The sequence below is a fragment of the Oryzias melastigma genome, linkage group LG22 (genome assembly GCF_002922805.2).
Source record: "Oryzias melastigma strain HK-1 linkage group LG22, ASM292280v2, whole genome shotgun sequence".
NCBI classification, from domain to species: domain Eukaryota; kingdom Metazoa; phylum Chordata; class Actinopteri; order Beloniformes; family Adrianichthyidae; genus Oryzias; species Oryzias melastigma.
Window position 1 is genome coordinate 20278984 of NC_050533.1, and position 18655 is coordinate 20297638.

The window sequence follows — 18655 nt, forward strand, 5'->3', positions numbered from 1 at the left end:
GGTTGCTTTTACATTCTAGTAAAATAAATCTGTTTAAATCCAAATGGTATCTTCCCAGATTTATTACTTTTTAAATGATTTTATAATGGTGTAATAAAATAGTAATAATGATTACATTTCTTAAAACAGAATTATAAACATATAAAACCTGGGCAACCTTTACTACAAAATACATATATTTTAAAAATTACACAAATTGTCTCTCTCCAAATCTTTCATGCAGTAAGGTCATGTGAGGAAGTTTAGTAACTGTAGCTTTAGTTTATTCGATTTTTTTATTTTTTATTTTTAATTCCTTTTTATCTTTACAATCCTCTTTTTTTTCCGGAGCTCGCACTTTCGACACGGTCCCTTGGCAGCTGTCAGCAGCACAGAGAGAGCAATTAGCTTTAACAAGAAGAAAACAATCATTAATTTTCTTTTAGAAGTTTTTTTAGATAGTAGTCTGCCTTAAGACACACCTGCCGTCGGCTTTAAATCTCGATTAAAAGACTTATCGGGCCCGGAAGTCCGAATTTGTCAACATCTTGTTAACTTTACCGAGCTATGTTATGCTAGCTCCCACAGCAGCCGCATAGCCTTACCGGTTCAGAGACGGGCTGTCCACTCGACTGCGTCCTGATGGAAGGCACTGCATCCGGCTTCAAAATTAACTTGCTAGCGAAGCCCATTTTTTTCTCTTGCCAGTTGTAGAAACAGTCTTGTGTGAAGTGTTGACTGCAAACCCATGAGTGTTTTTTGACGTTGCCGTGACCGAGAAATTCAATCCATTTCTCTCTCACTGCAACATTTTTGGGGAAAACGTGAAAGCTAACATCCACATATCTCCTCTGAGAGCTGCAACCCACTACGGCACAAAGGTGCTGGAAGCTGACGTCCACATTTCTCTTGGAATTGTTACCCGCTCCGACACACTGATGCTCCATTGTGTTGGTTCTCTACTCCTCATCGTGAGCGGGGCGGGGCCGGGGGCGGAGCAGGAAGCGCATGCCCCGCCTCGCGCAGTCTGTACTTGACAAAGAAGCTATTTTTCCAACAACCTTTTGTTCGTCTGTCCCGATTCAGAACGATTTGAATAAATAAATACTCAGGCATAAATTTTTTTTAGCTAAATGTTCTTTAAGTCCAGCTCCATTTTTTTAATTGATTGTAAAAGCATCCCCAGAGGTCTTTTTTGATTATGGTTATGTAATTTTGGAAAAATCAAAAAACCTGTGTTGTTTTCTACAACATAGCTTCTGCAGAGCGGCAGGAGTTCATTATAAATTCATTTTTGAGTTGTTTGTGGGACTGGCGTGGAATAAGCCTGCCCTGACTTCCCATCATCCAACTGATTACACTCTCCCTCTAGCTTACTGTCCCCTCACATCCCAAACCTACAATTACTAGTGCAACATAAATGGTAACTAGCATTGGAGCTATTCAGCTGAGCCAGATTCCAGCTCAGACGAGGAAAACAAAGACATACGTGGATGTATTTGTCTTTAAGTGGATGCATAAGAATGGAGCGCTTGTAGACCGATTGTAGCTTCTACATAAAAGCTATAAGGTTTTTTAAATTACGTTATTTTTTCTGGCCCTGATTCACAACAATTTGAATAAAGAAATATTCAAAAATTATTTTAATGTTAAAAGGCCTATATGTGGACTGTATACGAAGCGGGAGTGCCACCGAAATTAAGACAACTCAGACACCATCTTGGAGCCAGGCGACAGTGATTGGTCCGTATTGGTCTGAGTCAGCGTTTTTATGGTAACCACTTTCACTAACCAGCTAGGTGGCCTGGGGTAGAGTGTCCACCCCGAGACTGGAAGGTTGTGAGCTCAAATTCAGGCAGAGTCAGACCAAAATATCTAAAAATATGACCCAGTGCTTCCTTGCTTGACACTCAGCATTAACGGGTTGATTGGGGGGGTCAAACAGCCAAATGAATCCCAAGCGTGACTGTGTCTGCAGCTCACCTCTCCCACTGGGAATGGGTGAAATGGGGAGAACAGATTTCACACACCTATGTGGGTGACAACTAATGGGACTTTATTCAGATGTCTAGTTTGTTTGAAATCCACAGCTCTTCAACTGAAAGCAGGCTCTGAAGAAGCTGTCAGGCAAATATTTTGAAGTGGGTGGCCAGCGGGCACCACACAGCATCTGGTTGGTCAGTTTATAACTTAAAAAAAATTGGGATTAGCAAAAAAGATGTTAAATGGTTCTTCTGACAACTAATATGACTGAGTAATAGTCATTTATTTCTTATAAGTTTATGGGATTTCGGCTTCTTGGAACGAGCAGGTACTTCCGATTTGGAATGCGACAAGAACGGGATCACTACATGCAGTTCTCATTTACAGTCAATGGGGCAATATCATGCTACTCTAAGCCTTCCAGAGTAATCTATGACCATTGGGCATAAAAAATGTGGGCATCCCAGGTAAAATTGTATGTTATTATGCATAATGAAGCCAAGGAAATATTGAAAAATCTTCTAAAAGGATCAGTTTACAGATTACACTTCATTTTAAGATGTAAAAAAAATGCATCATTCACTCTTTCAAAATAAAAGAAAAGAATGGTGTGTGCAAAAGTTTAGGAACCCTGTAGAGTTAGTATTGTGTACTGCCCATCTTGGGTAGTATCACAGCTTGTAAATACTTTTTGTAGCCAGCCAAGAGTCTCTTAGTTCTTGCTTGACATATCGCCATCCATTCGTCTTTACAATTTCTGGGATGTCTGTGTTATGTACTGCACTTTTCAGGTCTATTCAATGATGTTGAGGTCAGGTGATTGGGAAGGTCCCTGCAAAACCTTCAGTTTATGCCTCTAAGTGTAAGACAGTGAGGATGTTGAGTGTTTAGGATCATTATCCATTTGTAGAAGCCATCCTCTCTTCAACTTTTTCACAAATGGTATCAAGTTAGTTTCAAAACATTTGATGACATTTTGTAGAATCCATTCTTCCTTCTACTCATGAAATGTTTCCTGTGCCACTGGCTGCAATACAAGCCCAAATCATGATTGATGCTTAACAGTAGGACAGAGGTTATTTTCATTAAACTCTGTACCCTTTCTTCTCCAAATGTAGCTTTACTAATTTATGCCAAAAAGGTCTATTTTACCCTTGTTGGTCCACAGAACTCATTTCCAAAATGCATCAGGCTTGTTTATATGTTCATTTGTGAACTTCAAACATTGAATTTTGTGGTGAGGATGTAGAAGAGGTTTTCTTCTGATGACTCTTTCATGAAGACCGTATTTGTTCAAGTATCTCTCGACAGTAGCACAACTCCAGAGTCTGCAGGTCTTTCTGCAGGGATCGTGCAGTCAAACATGGGTTTGACTTGCTTTTTTGACGATCCTGCGAACTGTTCTGAGATTTTTCTCGTTCTTCCAGATCTTGCTTTAATTTCCACTGTTCCTGTTGACTGCCATTTCTTAACTACTTTCCGAACAGAGGATATTGGCATTTGAAAACGCTTTGCTATCTTCCTATAGCCTTCTCCTGCTTTGTGACCATCAACCATTTTCTGCTTCAGTGTTGGAAGAACCCTTGATGTTGATTGTTGGAGTAAGGTCAGATGACTTGGATTATTTAAAATCTTCTAGATTGAAATCACCTGTCGTTGCAAACAATGATTGTAAACAATCCATGACACTGTCAGGGCTCAGCTTTTCCAAAGGGGGCGGTGCATAGTATAAATTCTGCAGGGTGCACAAACATTTGAACACACGATTATTTTTTTCTCTATTGTTTTGAAATGGTAAATGATGGACACAGACTTTTTTTTCTACACATTAAAAGAATACCTTATATGTAATTTGATATCTTTAGAGTATTTTTCTATATTCCCTTGGTTTCTTTATGCAAATAAAATTTTACTTTGGGTGCCCAGACTTTTGATGATAAGCGTGTTTGAGATGAAAAAGGTGGACTCAGCGCTGCACAGATCACCTGCAGCGCGGTGTATGCTGGTTAATTTCTTGCAATGACGTCACATGCGTGCCGTTATGAAATATTGCAGGAAAAGGGTGAGTTCATGGCGCCTACCTACGCCAGCGCAGCCAGAAAGTAGGTACTGCGCAGGCTGCAAGTTCCAAAGTTTCCAGTTCTGGGTCACGGGCAGATGTGTGGACTTGAGGATTCCTAATAACCTGAATCTATGTTGGAAAGATATAAATATTTGATCTTAAATTCTGAACTGGATAATGGTAATACACACAAAGGAAATGGTAAGGTCCAGCTGGGGTGAGATCATCTAAATTTTCTTCCTCCCACTCCTTTTCAGGCAATCTTAATGTTTAGTTATCCTGAGTTTGACATGTCTTTATGGATGTAAACTTCTCATGATTGATTGTATTGCACATGAATTTACTTTTTTCTTGATTACTTGAAACAAATAATTTCTAATCTAATTTACGCAAATGTGTTCTATCTCATTTACTGTACATTCTGTTTTTTTTTTTTTCAAACCTCCCATCTTCCTCTGTGTTCTTCCATTAAGTTTTGTTAATAAAGTTTGTTGAAAAAAATCCCTGAAGCACCGCCTTTGGGTTCTTGTGCTACCCATTTCATGACGTCACCATCGAGGCGGTACCAAACCGGCTTCGTGGCTGTTTCACGAAAACAACATCCAAACTTTTTCAAAGGCGCAATGTGTGTGAAAGTGTAGCTTTAGCTGATGCATCATGCATTTAAAGTGAATAATTTTAGTTAATTTTAGTTACATGAGTTACTTACGGATCTGAAGTCTTCATTAGGTTCAATTGTAGGAATGGCGCCAACTCTGAGGACGAGTCTCCCGGACAATCCACTTTCATACTGGCCAAAATTAAGCCAGCAGTCATTTGTGAAATGGTAATCACAGACTAAAGGACTGTGGTGGGTCTGTTGTGTGCTCGCGAAGATAAACTCCAACCATTTCTGACGAGTAGGCTCTTCTTTGGGAAGTTTGAACAAAGTCCTGACTTTCTTGCAGCCAAAAATACATTTACGCTGCTTAGAAGACATTGTCTTTCGCAAAAAGTAATCCAGCGTTATCTCTGCAGATTAGGTTCAAGAGGAACAACTTCTTCCTAAAATATATTATTTAAAAAAGCGTTCCCTGTGTGTAAAGATTGGGGGCGGTGCTGGCCGCGCAGACTTTTCCTGGGAGGGGCGGTTCTTATTCTTCTTCGTGTGTTCTTCCCATCGTGGTGGCAAACAACTGGCTGGTGCATATACTGCCACCACCTGGTGTGGATCAGAACTATACAATGTATAATTATACCTTATTCTATAAAACTTATTTCTGCACCTAAAGTCTACCTAAGAAGTTGATCTTTCTCAAAAATAAAATTTAAAAACCACAGGTGGCTCGACTATGGAATATTCTCTGCAAATCCCAGTTTATCTTGATAGTTTATATTTTTTTCTATGAAAATGGTGCTTTGTTGAACTACTTACACTGCAGTATTGAAAGTTCAAAGTCACATTTCCCACTTGAGTTTGCCTATCATTAAGAGCTGCTGTTCCTATGGTGGCCCTAAGGTTTGAATCTCACTAACAATCATTGCACGCAAAGACATTTAAAAGATTACAATGGAAATTAAGAAAGGCAAGCAAAAAAATAGCAGTGATTTATTTTAGAGAGAAAAAAAAGCAAAAAGTTGCAAAAACCAAAACATAAAAACATTTTTGAAGACAAAAGTAATTGCCCAAAAAAGGGAATTGTTAGACAAACAAAACATAATGAGAAACCAAAAAGGGACATTGCTGATTGGATATCTATTATCGCAATCAGTGATGTCCCACAGTACCCACATTTTTTGTGAAAAAAATAAAAGTATAACATGAAACACAATGAAACCAGAAAAGGTAGGAACTGATGACGTTGGTTCATCATTTCAGCTGAATTGGTTTCTTATTGCATTCCGTTTTTCTAACATTTCAGCTTGTTTTCTTGAAATTATTTTTGTTTTCTAAATGTAATGCCTTTTTTTGTCGTTATGATCTTAGAAATGTTTTTGCGTTGAGTGATTTGCTGATGTTATTTGCACTTCAGGGCTACCATATGTTTCTCCGCATTCATACGTATGAATGTGGGTTTTTCTAGGTACTGAGAGAGCAGGGTTTTAGAGGAATGCTCAAAGGCGCGTGAATGGAGCAAAAATACTGCTTTGGGTGTTTTTTTTTTTTTGTTTTGTTTTTTGATAATGTTTTAATATAGTGTTCTTAAAAGCTAAAGATAAATAAATAAAAATAATGCATGAAATGGGCCTTTTAATACTTTTCATTGGTTTTAATTTTCCTTTAAATATTCCATATTTTTGAGTAGCATTGGGTGGAGGAAATTACGACTTTTAGGCTTTTTCACTTTCCCTACGCTGCATTTAATCATCTTTTGATGTTTTTCTTGTTATGTTTTAATTGTTCAAAAACAATAAACGAAGACTAAAACCATGTGGATTTTTTTTTAATAAATAAAGACTAATCATCTCAAGTTTGACATATTTGTGTACATATTTATATGTATTTATATTTTGCTTTTCTTCTTTAGTTTTATCTTCTTTTTTTAATTGCCTGATAATCAATTTCCAAATGCAAACTTCACCCAAAGGTGGCAGTAAACATGTTTATAAACTAAAAAAGGATGTTTTGTTGTGAAAGTGTGGCGTGATGTGTCTGTTTGTAAGCTTTGGCTTCTTTTGTCTTTCTCTCAATTTTTTCTCTACATTTCATTGAGTGTATTCTGACTTTGTTGTCTATGAAAAAATAGAATAAAAATAAACTAATGGAAAAATACATATTTTAATGAGCTTTAGGCAATAATATTACTGTACTAAAACATGTAAAAGGGAATCTAAAGATTTATAATCTACTGATAAAAACTTGGCCTAGCCCCGGCTCCCCAATATTTGACTAAAATCCTGAAGTTGAAGATGTATTTTAAACACATAGTGTTGCGCATTGTGTAGATGTACTTTGGTTTTCTTCCGCGCATAGAAATATGTAAACTAGAACGTGCTCCAGGCTGTTTTCCTGTGAAGCCTCGGTCTAGTCTGTGCTACGTCTATGGTGGATGGCTCTGACCTCTCACCCGGAGTCAGACAGACGTCAGGAAGCGGATCAATGCTGCAGATCTGTCAACATTTGTTTTTATTTCTGTAATTAAATAACCGCTGTCAAACTGCGCGGGTTGAGGACATTTCTTCCCCTCGCGAGCGAAAGTTTCCTCCCCGGCGAATGAATGGCAATGACGGCGGTGAGAGCGATGGCAGCGGGGGGCCCGGCGTCTTTGTCCCGATTCAGAGGCGCTCTGGTCGCGGGCGTTCTGGGGGACTGCATCGGCGGCGAGTTTGAGGGAGCGGAGGAGGTTCCTATGGAGAGCGTCCTGCAGCACCTGAGCGGCCTGGAAGACGAAACCAAAGGAAACGGTCAGTTTATCCACACGGGTGTCGTGCAGGAGCTGGTCCCGGTTAGCCCGCAGCCGCAGTCCTGCAGCGCAACCGCTCACAGAGCGGTCAAAACCAGCAATCTGACGCAAACGCGTCACTTCTCCAAACGAGCTGCTCCTTTTTTACGCACGAAACGCCGGCGAATCGCCTTCCTAACCTGAGATAATGCACTTGAATTTTGACAGCTGGCGACATACAGATGACGTCACACTGCTAATGTTATCCATCCATCCCCTAATAGATCAGGGATCTGTAACATTCAGCACTTATGGAGCCATTTAGATCAATTTCTCACTGACAACCACCGTGTTGGAGCCACAAAGTCTGACTCTACCATTTAGAAAAATATGTTTTTAATATTATTGTTACTATTATAATAAATATAAATAAAGTATTTTGGTTTTGTCCATTAATAAAGCCTAACCACAAAGAGATTCACATTTCAAAATAAGACACCATGTGTCCTATAAAATCATTTCAACGCAGCTACTGTAGTAGTAGGAAGTGTAATGTCAGCAGTGAATAATACAAATATATATTATTGCAGGGAAAAATAACTAATTAATCTCATACCTGTGGAAGAGTTAATCGCAAATTTGTTGTTACATTATTTGGCAACCATTTATCTGCAAATAATCACAGAAAATCACACAAAACACATTTTGAACATTTATTTTTATTTTGTGCTGTCAATAAATAAATAAAAAAAAATAGATTAATCAAACTTTGGTGTTGTGATTATTCACAATTAATCACAATGTTTTCCTAGGTAAATTGTATATGACAAAATGCGGCTTTTGAACAAAAACAGACCAGAGAGAAAATGTTTCTTTCATTTTTATTGTCTTACATTTTTTAATTTATCTTGAATTAAGTTTCAAAATAAAGTTTTAAAATGAAAACCTTTTTATTTTTCTTTAACCAAATAGCCACAATGGAGGGGTAAAAGAGCCACATGTGGCTCTAGAGCTGCAGGCTGCAGACACCTGCCATAGATAACCAATGGGACAAAGGTTTAAATTCAAATATTATAGTAGTTTTCAAAATTATAAACAGTGTATCCGTGAAAGAAGTGAAAACAGCAGTTAAAGTTTAAGATTTTCTGTGCAGAAAACGTGCAAAAGCAGAAATCAATGATGCCTTAAAACAGGTTTTGTGAATGCTTCAAAGCTTCACACAATAATGTAAACTTCTGAAATGGAACTTCACCTAATACTTATATAATTATTATAAGAGTGATTATAAAGTGGTTGTGTTTTAAACATTTTAAGTTTTTGTATTAATATTATCTCAGTGATTGAAAACCACTGAACTTTTGGATTGGCTTTTGCCAAATCTTAGAGAAATGTCAAAATACCAAATGAATGAATAGATGAAATGGTTTATTTCAAGCAATCGGTCGATTGAAAGGGAGTGGAAGGAAACAAACTTATATAATCCCACCCCGGCTCGACTATACCATTTTCTCTACATGAATTATCATGTAGAGAAAATGAATCCCAGTTGAAAAAATGAACAAACGTGATCATCCAATTAGTGATTTCCCATAATGCCTAGTTTTTCTGTTTTCTCATTTTGTTTAGTTTTTTAACATTTTTATTTGGATTTCTGGAAATGTCTTCAGTTTTCTAATTAGGTTTTGGTTTGTGGAATTTTGCTTTTATGTATATTTTTCTTTTATTATCTGTTGTGCATTTTTAATTGTGATGTTTTTGCATTGAGTGAAAAACAAATGTCAAACTACATGTAATTAATATAACATCAGGTTCACTAACGAATACTTTTTAATGAATGAAAAAGATTTTCTACAGATGTCGATGGGCTGATATGGATTTTCTGTATGTGTTTGTTAGGCGTCCTTGAATACAGTGACGACACAGCGATGACCCGCTGCGTGGTTCAGTCTCTCCTCACTCGAGCAGGGTTTGATGAACAGGACTTGGCTCGCAGGTGCGTTGACTCCTAACGCCATTCAGACGTCTTTAACCTCGTGTCAGAAACAACAGGTGTCCCTTTTTCTCGCTCTCGCAGGTTTGCAAAGGAGTACAGCACCTCCCCAGGTCGTGGGTATGGGAACGGAGTGATCCAGGTGTTGAAAAAGCTCTCCTCGTCCCAGCTGAGTGATGTATATCAGCCAGCCAGAGATCAGTTTAATGGTCGGGGGTCTTTCGGGAATGGAGGGGCCATGAGGACGGCGCCCTTTGCTTTGACATTTCCTGACCGGGCTGATGTTAAAAGGGTGAGCTTTTATTCTTTTCTGTGCTCCTTGACATACGTTTATCATTCTTATCCTGCAACCTAGCAATTAGCCACAATTTCACCATAAAACACACACAAACAATTTTGTAAAAGTATTTTATGCTAAAAGCTTCAAACTTTTTCCTTTGCAGTTTGCCCGTCTTGGCGCCATGTTGACACACTCCTGCTCCCTGGGCTACAATGGAGCAATCCTGCAGGCCTTGGCTGTTCATTTCTCCCTGCAAGGAGCGCTGGACCTGCCTCTGCAGTTCATCAACAGTCTTATTGCAGAGATGGAGGAAGTGGAGGACAACAAAGACGCACGCAACGATGCAAGGATGTAAGTCCGGTGACTAAAACTTGATCTGACTTGAGTTTTGTTTGTAAGCGTTTGTTCTCTGTGTTCCTGCAGTTTAAAGGAAGCAGAAAAGCCGTTCTGTGAGCGTCTGCACAGAGTCAGAGACCTGATGAACAGAAGCAAAGTCAGCATAGAGGAAGTCATCTCTGAACTGGGTCAGTGCCCATTTGGTGTCATGGTGAATTTTTATTCGCCTGGCTGATCTCTTCTTATGCCTGTTTTTCACTGGTGCGTCTGAATTGCATTGACACAAAAAACCTAGAACGTTCATTAATCAGTCGGAATGTTTACATGGCCTCCGTCATGTCTGGGTTCCATTTCAAGTCCGTTAACAAATCAATTTTGTGACAAAAAGCTAGAGAAACAAGAAAAATGTCTGGATTTCAAACTAAAACCTTCCATTGAACTCTCAAAGTAAAACTCATTTTATATTTAAGCTAATGTTCCCACAGCATATCACACGTTAACATTATTTTCGCCATGGACTTTGAAGATAACATTTTATACAAATTGATTTAGAAAAGAAGGAGATCTGTTGACAAAACAGACACAAGCACTCTAGCCACGATAGACACCGTAGCTTCCAGATGGAAGGGATCACTTTTCCTCGAACATAAACATCACCTGAGCACTTCACACCTTCGTCTTCAGCCATGACAGATTGTTTATGTCGTTTATGGTTAAATGTGTGTTCAATGAGCAAAGTTACTGTTTCAAACTCCTCCATTGCCTTTTGTAAACTTAAGTTTACAGATGAATCAAAAACCAGTTCACACTACGTGCCTGTGTTTGGATATGCCTTAAATTAATGATTAAAGAACCGTTGGGTCTGTTTCCCTCTTACTTTTGGGGCTTTTAAAGTTTATCCTAAGTTGTTTGGATTTCAAATAACTAAGCGTCTGATTCCAAGAACTTAACATAATTTTGTTCAACTCTACTTTGGTTAACCTTAAATGACCCCTAATAGCATGGGCTTGTCATTCACTAAAAAAATAACCTTAAAAAAATGTATATATTTAAAAATGAGCTCCAATTAACCTTTAAATCTTTCTTTTCTGTTTAATTTTGGTTGTACATTTTGTATATATAACGATATAGCATAGTCTTACCTCTCAGATTCTACTCTGTTTGTTGGTTTTTTTGTAATATTTTACTCTCATTTTTCTCCAAGGTAACGGCATTGCAGCACTCCATTCTGTCCCCACTGCCATCTTCTGTGTCCTGCACTGCCTGCAGCCCCGGGAAGGCCTTCCAGAGAGCTATGGTGGCCTGGAGAGGACAATAGCGTATAGCTTGGCTCTTGGAGGGGACACAGACACCATAGCCTGCATGGCTGGGGCCATAGCAGGGGCCCATTATGGCATTGAGGCCATTCCTCAGTCTTGGATAAGGTGCTGCGAGGGAGCGGAGGATGCTGACGTGAATGCCGAACGGCTTCATAAGTTATACCACCAGTTGTCTCAGGGGGGCAGGAGTGAGACAGACAAACAGCAATGGTACAGAGAAGAAAACCGGAGTGGAGTGAAAACTGGAGTGGAGTGATCCAGCTGGATTTCTTTGTCTAAAGGACTCTGACACGCACATTAAGAAACACTATGAAAAGACTTTTTATTACTTTTTTGGGGATTCAGACGGTGTTAAAACCTGCAATCTTTCAGTAAAAAATTGTTTGTTTCAATTGTGTTTATGTTATTGTCAAGTTACTAAGCATGAAATCTGAACAAACAGAACTCCAGTGATTTTGTTTTGTGCTGAACAATCATCTGTCTTATGGAAAGTTGCACTATGAATTGTGTTGTTTTAACCCTTTTGTCTGGTATTAAACTTATGATTTGCACAAAAGGGTTTCTTTATTTCAGTTCACTTTTGTCAGATGGATTAAAATCAGATTAGATTTTTGGTGATTTCCATTCTTTTAGACAAGTCCACCACCATCGGTGCTCCTGCGTTCAACGTTCCTCATCACCTCTGTATACCTACACGTCTGACAAACTAACCACATTCTCTCCCTGGATCTCTTCATCCTCAACCCTTTGCATTCGACCAGGACATGAATGCACTGGATGGTGCATACTTAATTTTCACGTGATTATCTTGCAAAAAATACAGGATATTTTCACTGTTCAGTATCCAGGTATTTATCAGGTATTTAATGGATTGGATTTATCTGCGCTTTTCCAGACGCTCAAAGCGCTTTCATTGTGTATCTCTTATTCATTCACTCCTCATTCATACTTGGTGGTAAGCTACTGATGTAGCCACAGCTGACGGAGGCGTGGCTGACCATCACCAGGACATTCTGACGCATTCACGCACAAGCGGAGCCGCACTGGAGGCAAGGAGGGTGAAGTGTCTTGCCCAAGGACACTACATTTGGCTGCTAGGAATGGGGATTGAACTGCCAATCCTTCAATCACTGGCCGATCTGCTCTACCACCTAACCCAGTGCTGCCCACGAAGTCTTTTTGGCTAAAGATGTCCTGGATCAATTTTAGTTCAGTGAATCGGATCAAATCGGATGGCTCAAAATGAAACAATATCAACTATGAATTATATCAGCAACCTATATATTAAGTGCAATAGTACAAAAATACAATTCATCAAATCTTTTTTTGTGACTTTTTTATTCTGTCATTAAAGCAACAGTAATTTCTATAACTACACTTGAAAATTTAGTTAAGACAATAAGACATTCATATTCTTGGTTATCAGTTTTAACAAGAGACCTGAAATTTTTGTAAAATGATTCAACCTAAAATCTTTTATTTGAAGTTTCTCTATGCAAAAATGTACATTTAAAATGACATGTTTTTAAAGAAATTAGAATAAAATAAATCACTGCACAATTATGAAAAAATTATAATAACAGACCCAGTCCATATGAATATTTGGTGCTTTTTGCTGTTTCCCAGACATAATAAGTGAAGGTCAAAATCACAAGTTTTTGTCTGCAGGCGCGACTTCCAAAAACAGCTGCAGGAACACTGTCATCTTTCTGAGCAGACCAGGACAGAGCTTGAAATGGATGAAAGGAACATAGATTAAAGCACCACTTAATATAAACAAAGCTACATAGAGGTATTCAATCTGAGGATTGTCTATGATGGGAGCCAAGACCAGGAATATTGCCACAAACAGGACCAGTATGGGGAGGATTATTGGAACCTGAGGAGGAGTGAAGACACAATATTTAACACAGTTTCTGATACAAAGCTGCCAATTTTTGTTGTTGTAACACTTACGCTGTATGGTCGAGGGAGATCCTTCTTCTTGATTTTGAGGTAGATGAGACCTCCCAAAGTGATGCCGTAGAAAAACCAGGCTGTGAAACTGAAGCAGAAATGAACAGAAAAGTCAGAGAAACACAAAAAGATTGTGGTTTAAAGACGGAAATGTAAATAAAAGTCACCTGCAGAAGTTCACTATACTTTGAAAGTCTCCAGGGATCAGGACCACCAAAGAGATTACGGTGGTGAAGATCAGCGCTGGAGACGGAGTTAGTCGGTGGACATGAGCCATGGACAGAATTTCAGGCTACAAAACAAACCGAGATTAAACTCTTCTGTAACTTGATTTAAAAACAATTTTGCTGTTCAAATGAGAAAAAGTAAATCCATTTAGCCTACCATGTGGCCTTCTCTGGCAGCTACAAAGCAAACACGACCTCCACTGAAGAAACTCCCATTTAAGGAACCAAAAGCTGATAAAGCTGCAGCCACGGACATGATCCAACCCCAACTGCCTAACACCTTATTCCTGTGAAGATCAGACAACTTCCATCATTTTAGTGAAAGAGACTGAAGAATAAGGGAAAAAATGAATAGTGAGGGACCAAAACACAAGATAAAGTACAGGTAATTCAACAAGATCTAAGCCCCAGTATCAAATATACTAAGGGAGGTTTAATATCATAATGGATCATTAATGGATGAATTGAGTGAAAACTCAAACCTGGTCAGAACATCTAGAAATAAGAAAATAGAACATAACCTAAACACCAAAAAAAAGCATGACTTCAAAAGGTAAATAAAAACAAGCTAAAAGTACACCAATACTCACAGTAATGCCCTACTTAAGGGCAAATCCCAAACACCCTAAACAAAAGTAGGAGGTAGGAGAGGTTCTGGACGAGGGCCAGGATAAAAAACAACAACTGAGTGGTCCAGGACCTATCTGCCCCTTATAGGTCACAGGCATCCAGCTGAGGCGGTATTACTACTTCAGGTGAGGGGGTACTTCATCTCTACTTAGCCAACGAAAAGAATTCCGACAATAAAAGTACAACAACCACTCTAGTTTCATCTCAGCTCTTACCCCCAGGTTACTGCTACAGCATTGGAGGACATGAGCTCTTTTGGGGTCATTACTGCCAGGTAGCTCACATTCACCATCAGGTACAAGCCAGTTACCAGAGAAATGGCTATCAGCAGCGCTCTGGGAAGATTCTTCTGCAAACACACAGAAAGGTGAGATGAAGACTGGTTTAATACTGTTTTAAGAGAAACTAAAATGTGAGTTTTGACAGAATAACGACAGAGATTGAAGAGAATGGAGTTAAATCCCAACGTGAAGATGAGCCTGTGATATTGATGATACTCTTTTCATGTCTTATATATATATATTATTCAAGTCAATGCACAATTAAAAAAAGAGTGCAATCCTTTGAGTATATAAATATTTGAAAGATTTTTTTTTTCTGACTAAAAAAAAAAAAAATCTGTTTTAATGTTTATTGAAAGTTTAGCATTCCTGGAAATCTCCAGACTTTTTAATACGTTTTGATCTGCAACGTAAGAGCAAGACAAAACCCCTGGAGTATTCAGACCAGAAAAGACTGTTGGTCCGGATTGAGTCCGCTTATTTTGGTCTGGATTGAGTCCTGAACCTTGTACTTGTCTGTATTCAGACTGCTGTCAACCAGACATTTCTGTTTTGAAACAAAGCTTGTAAACAAACCCAATCATTGGTCAGGAATTATGAGGGCGGGGCAAAGAGAGGCAGAAACCATGGAATCCTTGTCAGGATAGTTCACTTATTCAAACTTTATTTTTCGCTGACCAACTTATCAAGGTACAGCCCTTTTTACTGCTACTTTAGTACGACAGGTACAACCTGCACTGTGGTTATGGACAAGATAGTGACTTAGAAGGTATGCTGATAAACGTCTATGACATAGAGATTGTTGGTAAAACAGTGTGAGAAGCAATGTGTATCATCTCAAAAATTGTTTTAATGAGACTGCATTCAAATTTCCATGAGTTGCTGTGTCTCATTCCACGTTTGTCCGTGACTTCTGGTTCCTACTATGTTTACATCTCGTACTGACCGGCTACAGTGGCTGTTTGGTCCAATTGTTTGTAGGGGTGTGTATTGGCAAGAGTCGGGCAATATGGTACACCTCACAATATGATATGTATGGCGATATATCCTAAGACAGAACAGATTTTCACAATTGTTTTAAAGAGGATGACTTAGAAAAAACGTAATACAGCACTGCTTCACCAGCTCTTATCTGAGCCCTCTACAAAGCAATGAAATCCATGTTTCTATTTGATGTTCGGTACCAATCCCAAATAAAAACTATGTAGTACATGTCTGATGATAAAACAAAAACCACGAGGCTGACTGAACGTTTAACTCAAGCTTGTGTATTCCTGAACTATGTTTGCTCATAATTAATTGAATATCATCTTGTCAGGATTTTAAATCGATACAAGTATCGCCAAACAAAATATCGCGATATATCGCAATATTTGACAGCTAAGGGATACTACACTTCACTTGTGCTGCTGTTATATATATATTTTATATATATTTTAACTTCAAGCATGGCACATAATCAGACTGAACATTTTTTCTCCATTATTGGAGGAAACTAACTGCGGGTCACTTTAAGTGAACCAAATGTGTCCAGTCTGAATACACCCTTAGTTTCATAACTTTCACTCTCAGTTCATATTATCTTTCCCTTTAAGGTTAATCTTTACTTGACATGATTAAAGTTGACATTTTTGTCCAACTGAAGCCTGTTTAAATTCAAAGCATTCCCGTCTCTGACCTGTAAAGTGAGTTTCTAGAATTCAGTAATTAGTAACAAAGGTGTCTTTAAAGTCTCTTCTTAACCCATATTTATACCAGACTGTGCAAAATGGTATCTTTGTTTTCCATTTAATCTTATTTTACATTCGAATTATTCTTAATTTTGATGTTTACAGATTCATTTCAAATATCTCCTAAGCTTTTTCTTGTATGAATGTAACAAAAGTAGTATTTTTTTCCAATCTGAGACAAACCATACTTCAAAATATAAAAACCATCTTGTAAGGTGGATAATAAACCTTAATAAATAAACGTGTCTCACCTCAGGTTTCTTCAGTTCTTCACTGACATAATTCAGGTTGTACCAGCCAGCATAAGACCACAGACTTTGATAGAAAGCCATTCCTAAAGTGCTCAGAGAGTACTGCGTTCCCCTAAATGAGGTCTCCACACTGAAGTTTTCCACAATTGTGGCACTGTTCTGTATGATATGTATTATTCCACCGATGACGATGACTGTCAGAGCTATCACTTTAGCCACAAAGAAAACGATTTGGACTCTGATTGCAACACGGACATTGAGAGAATTCAGAATGGCAACGACCAAAATGAAGACTGCTGCAGTGCATTTTACAGCCAGCTGTGGAGGGTGGCATTCTGGGTAAAATGGGGCAGTTATATATTTAGCAATACTAATGCCCATGATGGCGATGCTACATGGCTTTGCAAGCAAAATGAAATTGATTGCAGCAAAAAATGCAGGAAAAGGACCATAGATCCTGAGGATGTAGATAAACTCTCCACCAGATTCTGGAATGACCATACCCAACTCGGTGTAGGAAAATGCTGCAAACATGGCTACAACTCCTGAGATTGCCCAAATCACCAAACTTGCTCCAGGACTTCCAACGTAGACCAGAACAAACTGAGGGGACATGAAGATACCAGATCCAATCATACATCCAGAGACAAGCGCCACCGCTCCAAGCAATCCAATTTCCTTCCTTAATTTTAAGGAACCAGGTTGGTTGTCCGCCATGATGTCCAGAACAAAATCCGAGCTATCTAGGTATCTTATAAAACTTCTTTTGTCGTTTATGTCATAGAAACAGTAACTGTTCAGTAGACACTCAGCAGTCAGATTTACCTCGTAGTCTGTTAATGTTTCTACATCCAGTAGTTGATAATAAACTTTCCATATACCTTTATCTAGTAGGGTATTTTGGTATTTTTCCCTTTTGGAACTGGTCTCACTTAAGCAACAGAAACAAAAAAATGAATGGAAGCTTCAGACCTAACTGAATAAAGTGACATCCTTTCATGTAATTTTATATGCAGGTTTAATCTTTTTTTACTTGTATATTGGGCATTGATTTGCTCTACAGCTACACATTGCAGACATATTTGAAGAGGTTGGGGGGACCACAGTAAAGCTAAAGAGGACTTCCTGTTGCTCTGGTTGGTATCAGGGCGTAAAAGCTAACAACAGCTAAAACAAAGAGAACAGGATGCATTGCATAATTGTTATTACACTGCATTATTTAAGTGGTAACCAAACTTTTTACTACAACTGAGGTCATAAAATTTGGAACTGTAATCAAGAGCAAAGTCTTGATGAAACTGAAGTGCTTCCAAAATATTGAAGTCTTTGGGTTTTACACTTATGTTAAGTAACAAATGTTTGATCATGGAGGAGAAATTAATAACTGGGGTTTTGTGTCCAACTGGCATTATGACACCAAGTCTTTCAAATATAGGAAAAAAACCCCTTTATGAGAAACAACACGAAAGATTCCGCTACGTCGCCCGGATTGGCGTCACCGGGGCCCCACCCTGGAGCCAGGCCTGGGGTTGGGGCTCGGAGGCGAGCGCCTGGTGGCCGGGGCTCCTCCCACGGACCCCGGTCGGGTCCAACCCGAAGGAGCGACGTGGGATCACTCCCCAGTGGGCCCACCACCTGCAGGGGAGCTCTGAAGGGGCCGGTGCATTGTGGTTTGGGTGGCAGTCGAAGGCGAGTGCCTCGGCGGCCCAAACCCCGGTCATGGAATTTGGCTTTTGGGACATGGAACGTTACCTCTGGGAGGGAAGGAGCCTGAGCTTGTGCGAGAGGTTGAGAGATACCGACTAGATATAGTTGGGCTCACCTCTACGCACAGCCTGGGCTCGAGGTCCCTCGAGAGAGGCTGGACTCTCCACCACTCTGGAGTTGCCCATGGTGAGAGGCGACGGGCTGGGGTGGGCTTACTTGTGAGCCCCCAGCTCAGCCGCCAAGTGTTGGAGTTCGTACCGGTGGACGAGAGGGTCGTGTCCCTTCGCCTTCGGGTGGGGGACAGGTCTCTGACTGTAGTTTCGGCTTACGGGCCGAACAGCAGTTCGGAGTACCCGGCCTTCCTGGTGTCTCTTGAAGGGGTACTGGAAAGTGCCCCAACAGGGGACTCCGTCGTCCTCCTGGGGGACTTCAATGCCCACGTGGGTAATGACAGTGACACCTGGAGGGGCGTGACTGGTAGGAATGGCTTCCCTGACCTGAACCCGAGCGGTGTTTTGTTGTTGGACTTCTGTGCACGTCATAGTTTGTCCATAACGAACAC

At 39.5% G+C, this 18655-nt stretch overlaps 3 protein-coding genes across 6 annotated transcripts in view; 1 reads left to right on the plus strand and 2 right to left on the minus strand.

Annotated features, from left to right (window-relative positions):
- Nucleotides 1–5150, minus strand: part of LOC112146440 (zinc finger MYM-type protein 4) — a 29961-nt gene extending 24811 nt beyond the window's left edge. For 3 of the 4 annotated variants that reach the window (XM_024272278.2, XM_024272269.2, XM_024272304.2), the window contains exon 1: nt 585–941. In XM_024272278.2, the coding sequence (XP_024128046.1) occupies nt 585–926 (342 nt within the window). In that variant the 5' untranslated portion in view covers nt 927–941. Of the gene's footprint in view, nt 1–584; nt 942–4733 lie in introns of those variants that run through there. The other variant, XM_024272285.2, reaches the window with a different exon arrangement.
- A 1873-nt stretch (nt 5151–7023) lies between these two features.
- Nucleotides 7024–11867, plus strand: adprs (ADP-ribosylserine hydrolase). The gene is made up of 6 exons (XM_024278886.2): nt 7024–7408; nt 9283–9379; nt 9461–9668; nt 9820–10007; nt 10080–10180; nt 11197–11867. Exons 1-6 carry the CDS (start codon nt 7222–7224, stop codon nt 11565–11567), a joined length of 1152 nt encoding a protein of 383 aa, XP_024134654.1. The 5' UTR covers nt 7024–7221; the 3' UTR covers nt 11568–11867.
- Nucleotides 11868–12869: 1002 nt separating this feature from the next.
- Nucleotides 12870–17103, minus strand: LOC112143543 (b(0,+)-type amino acid transporter 1). Its single transcript, XM_024267598.2, has 6 exons — nt 16387–17103; nt 14340–14473; nt 13652–13781; nt 13435–13559; nt 13268–13355; nt 12870–13190 (listed from the first exon to the last, which is right to left on the minus strand). The coding sequence occupies exons 1-6, from the start codon at nt 17101–17103 to the stop codon at nt 12960–12962; spliced, it is 1425 nt and encodes a 474-aa protein (XP_024123366.1). The 3' UTR covers nt 12870–12959.
- Nucleotides 17104–18655: the final 1552 nt, after the last annotated feature.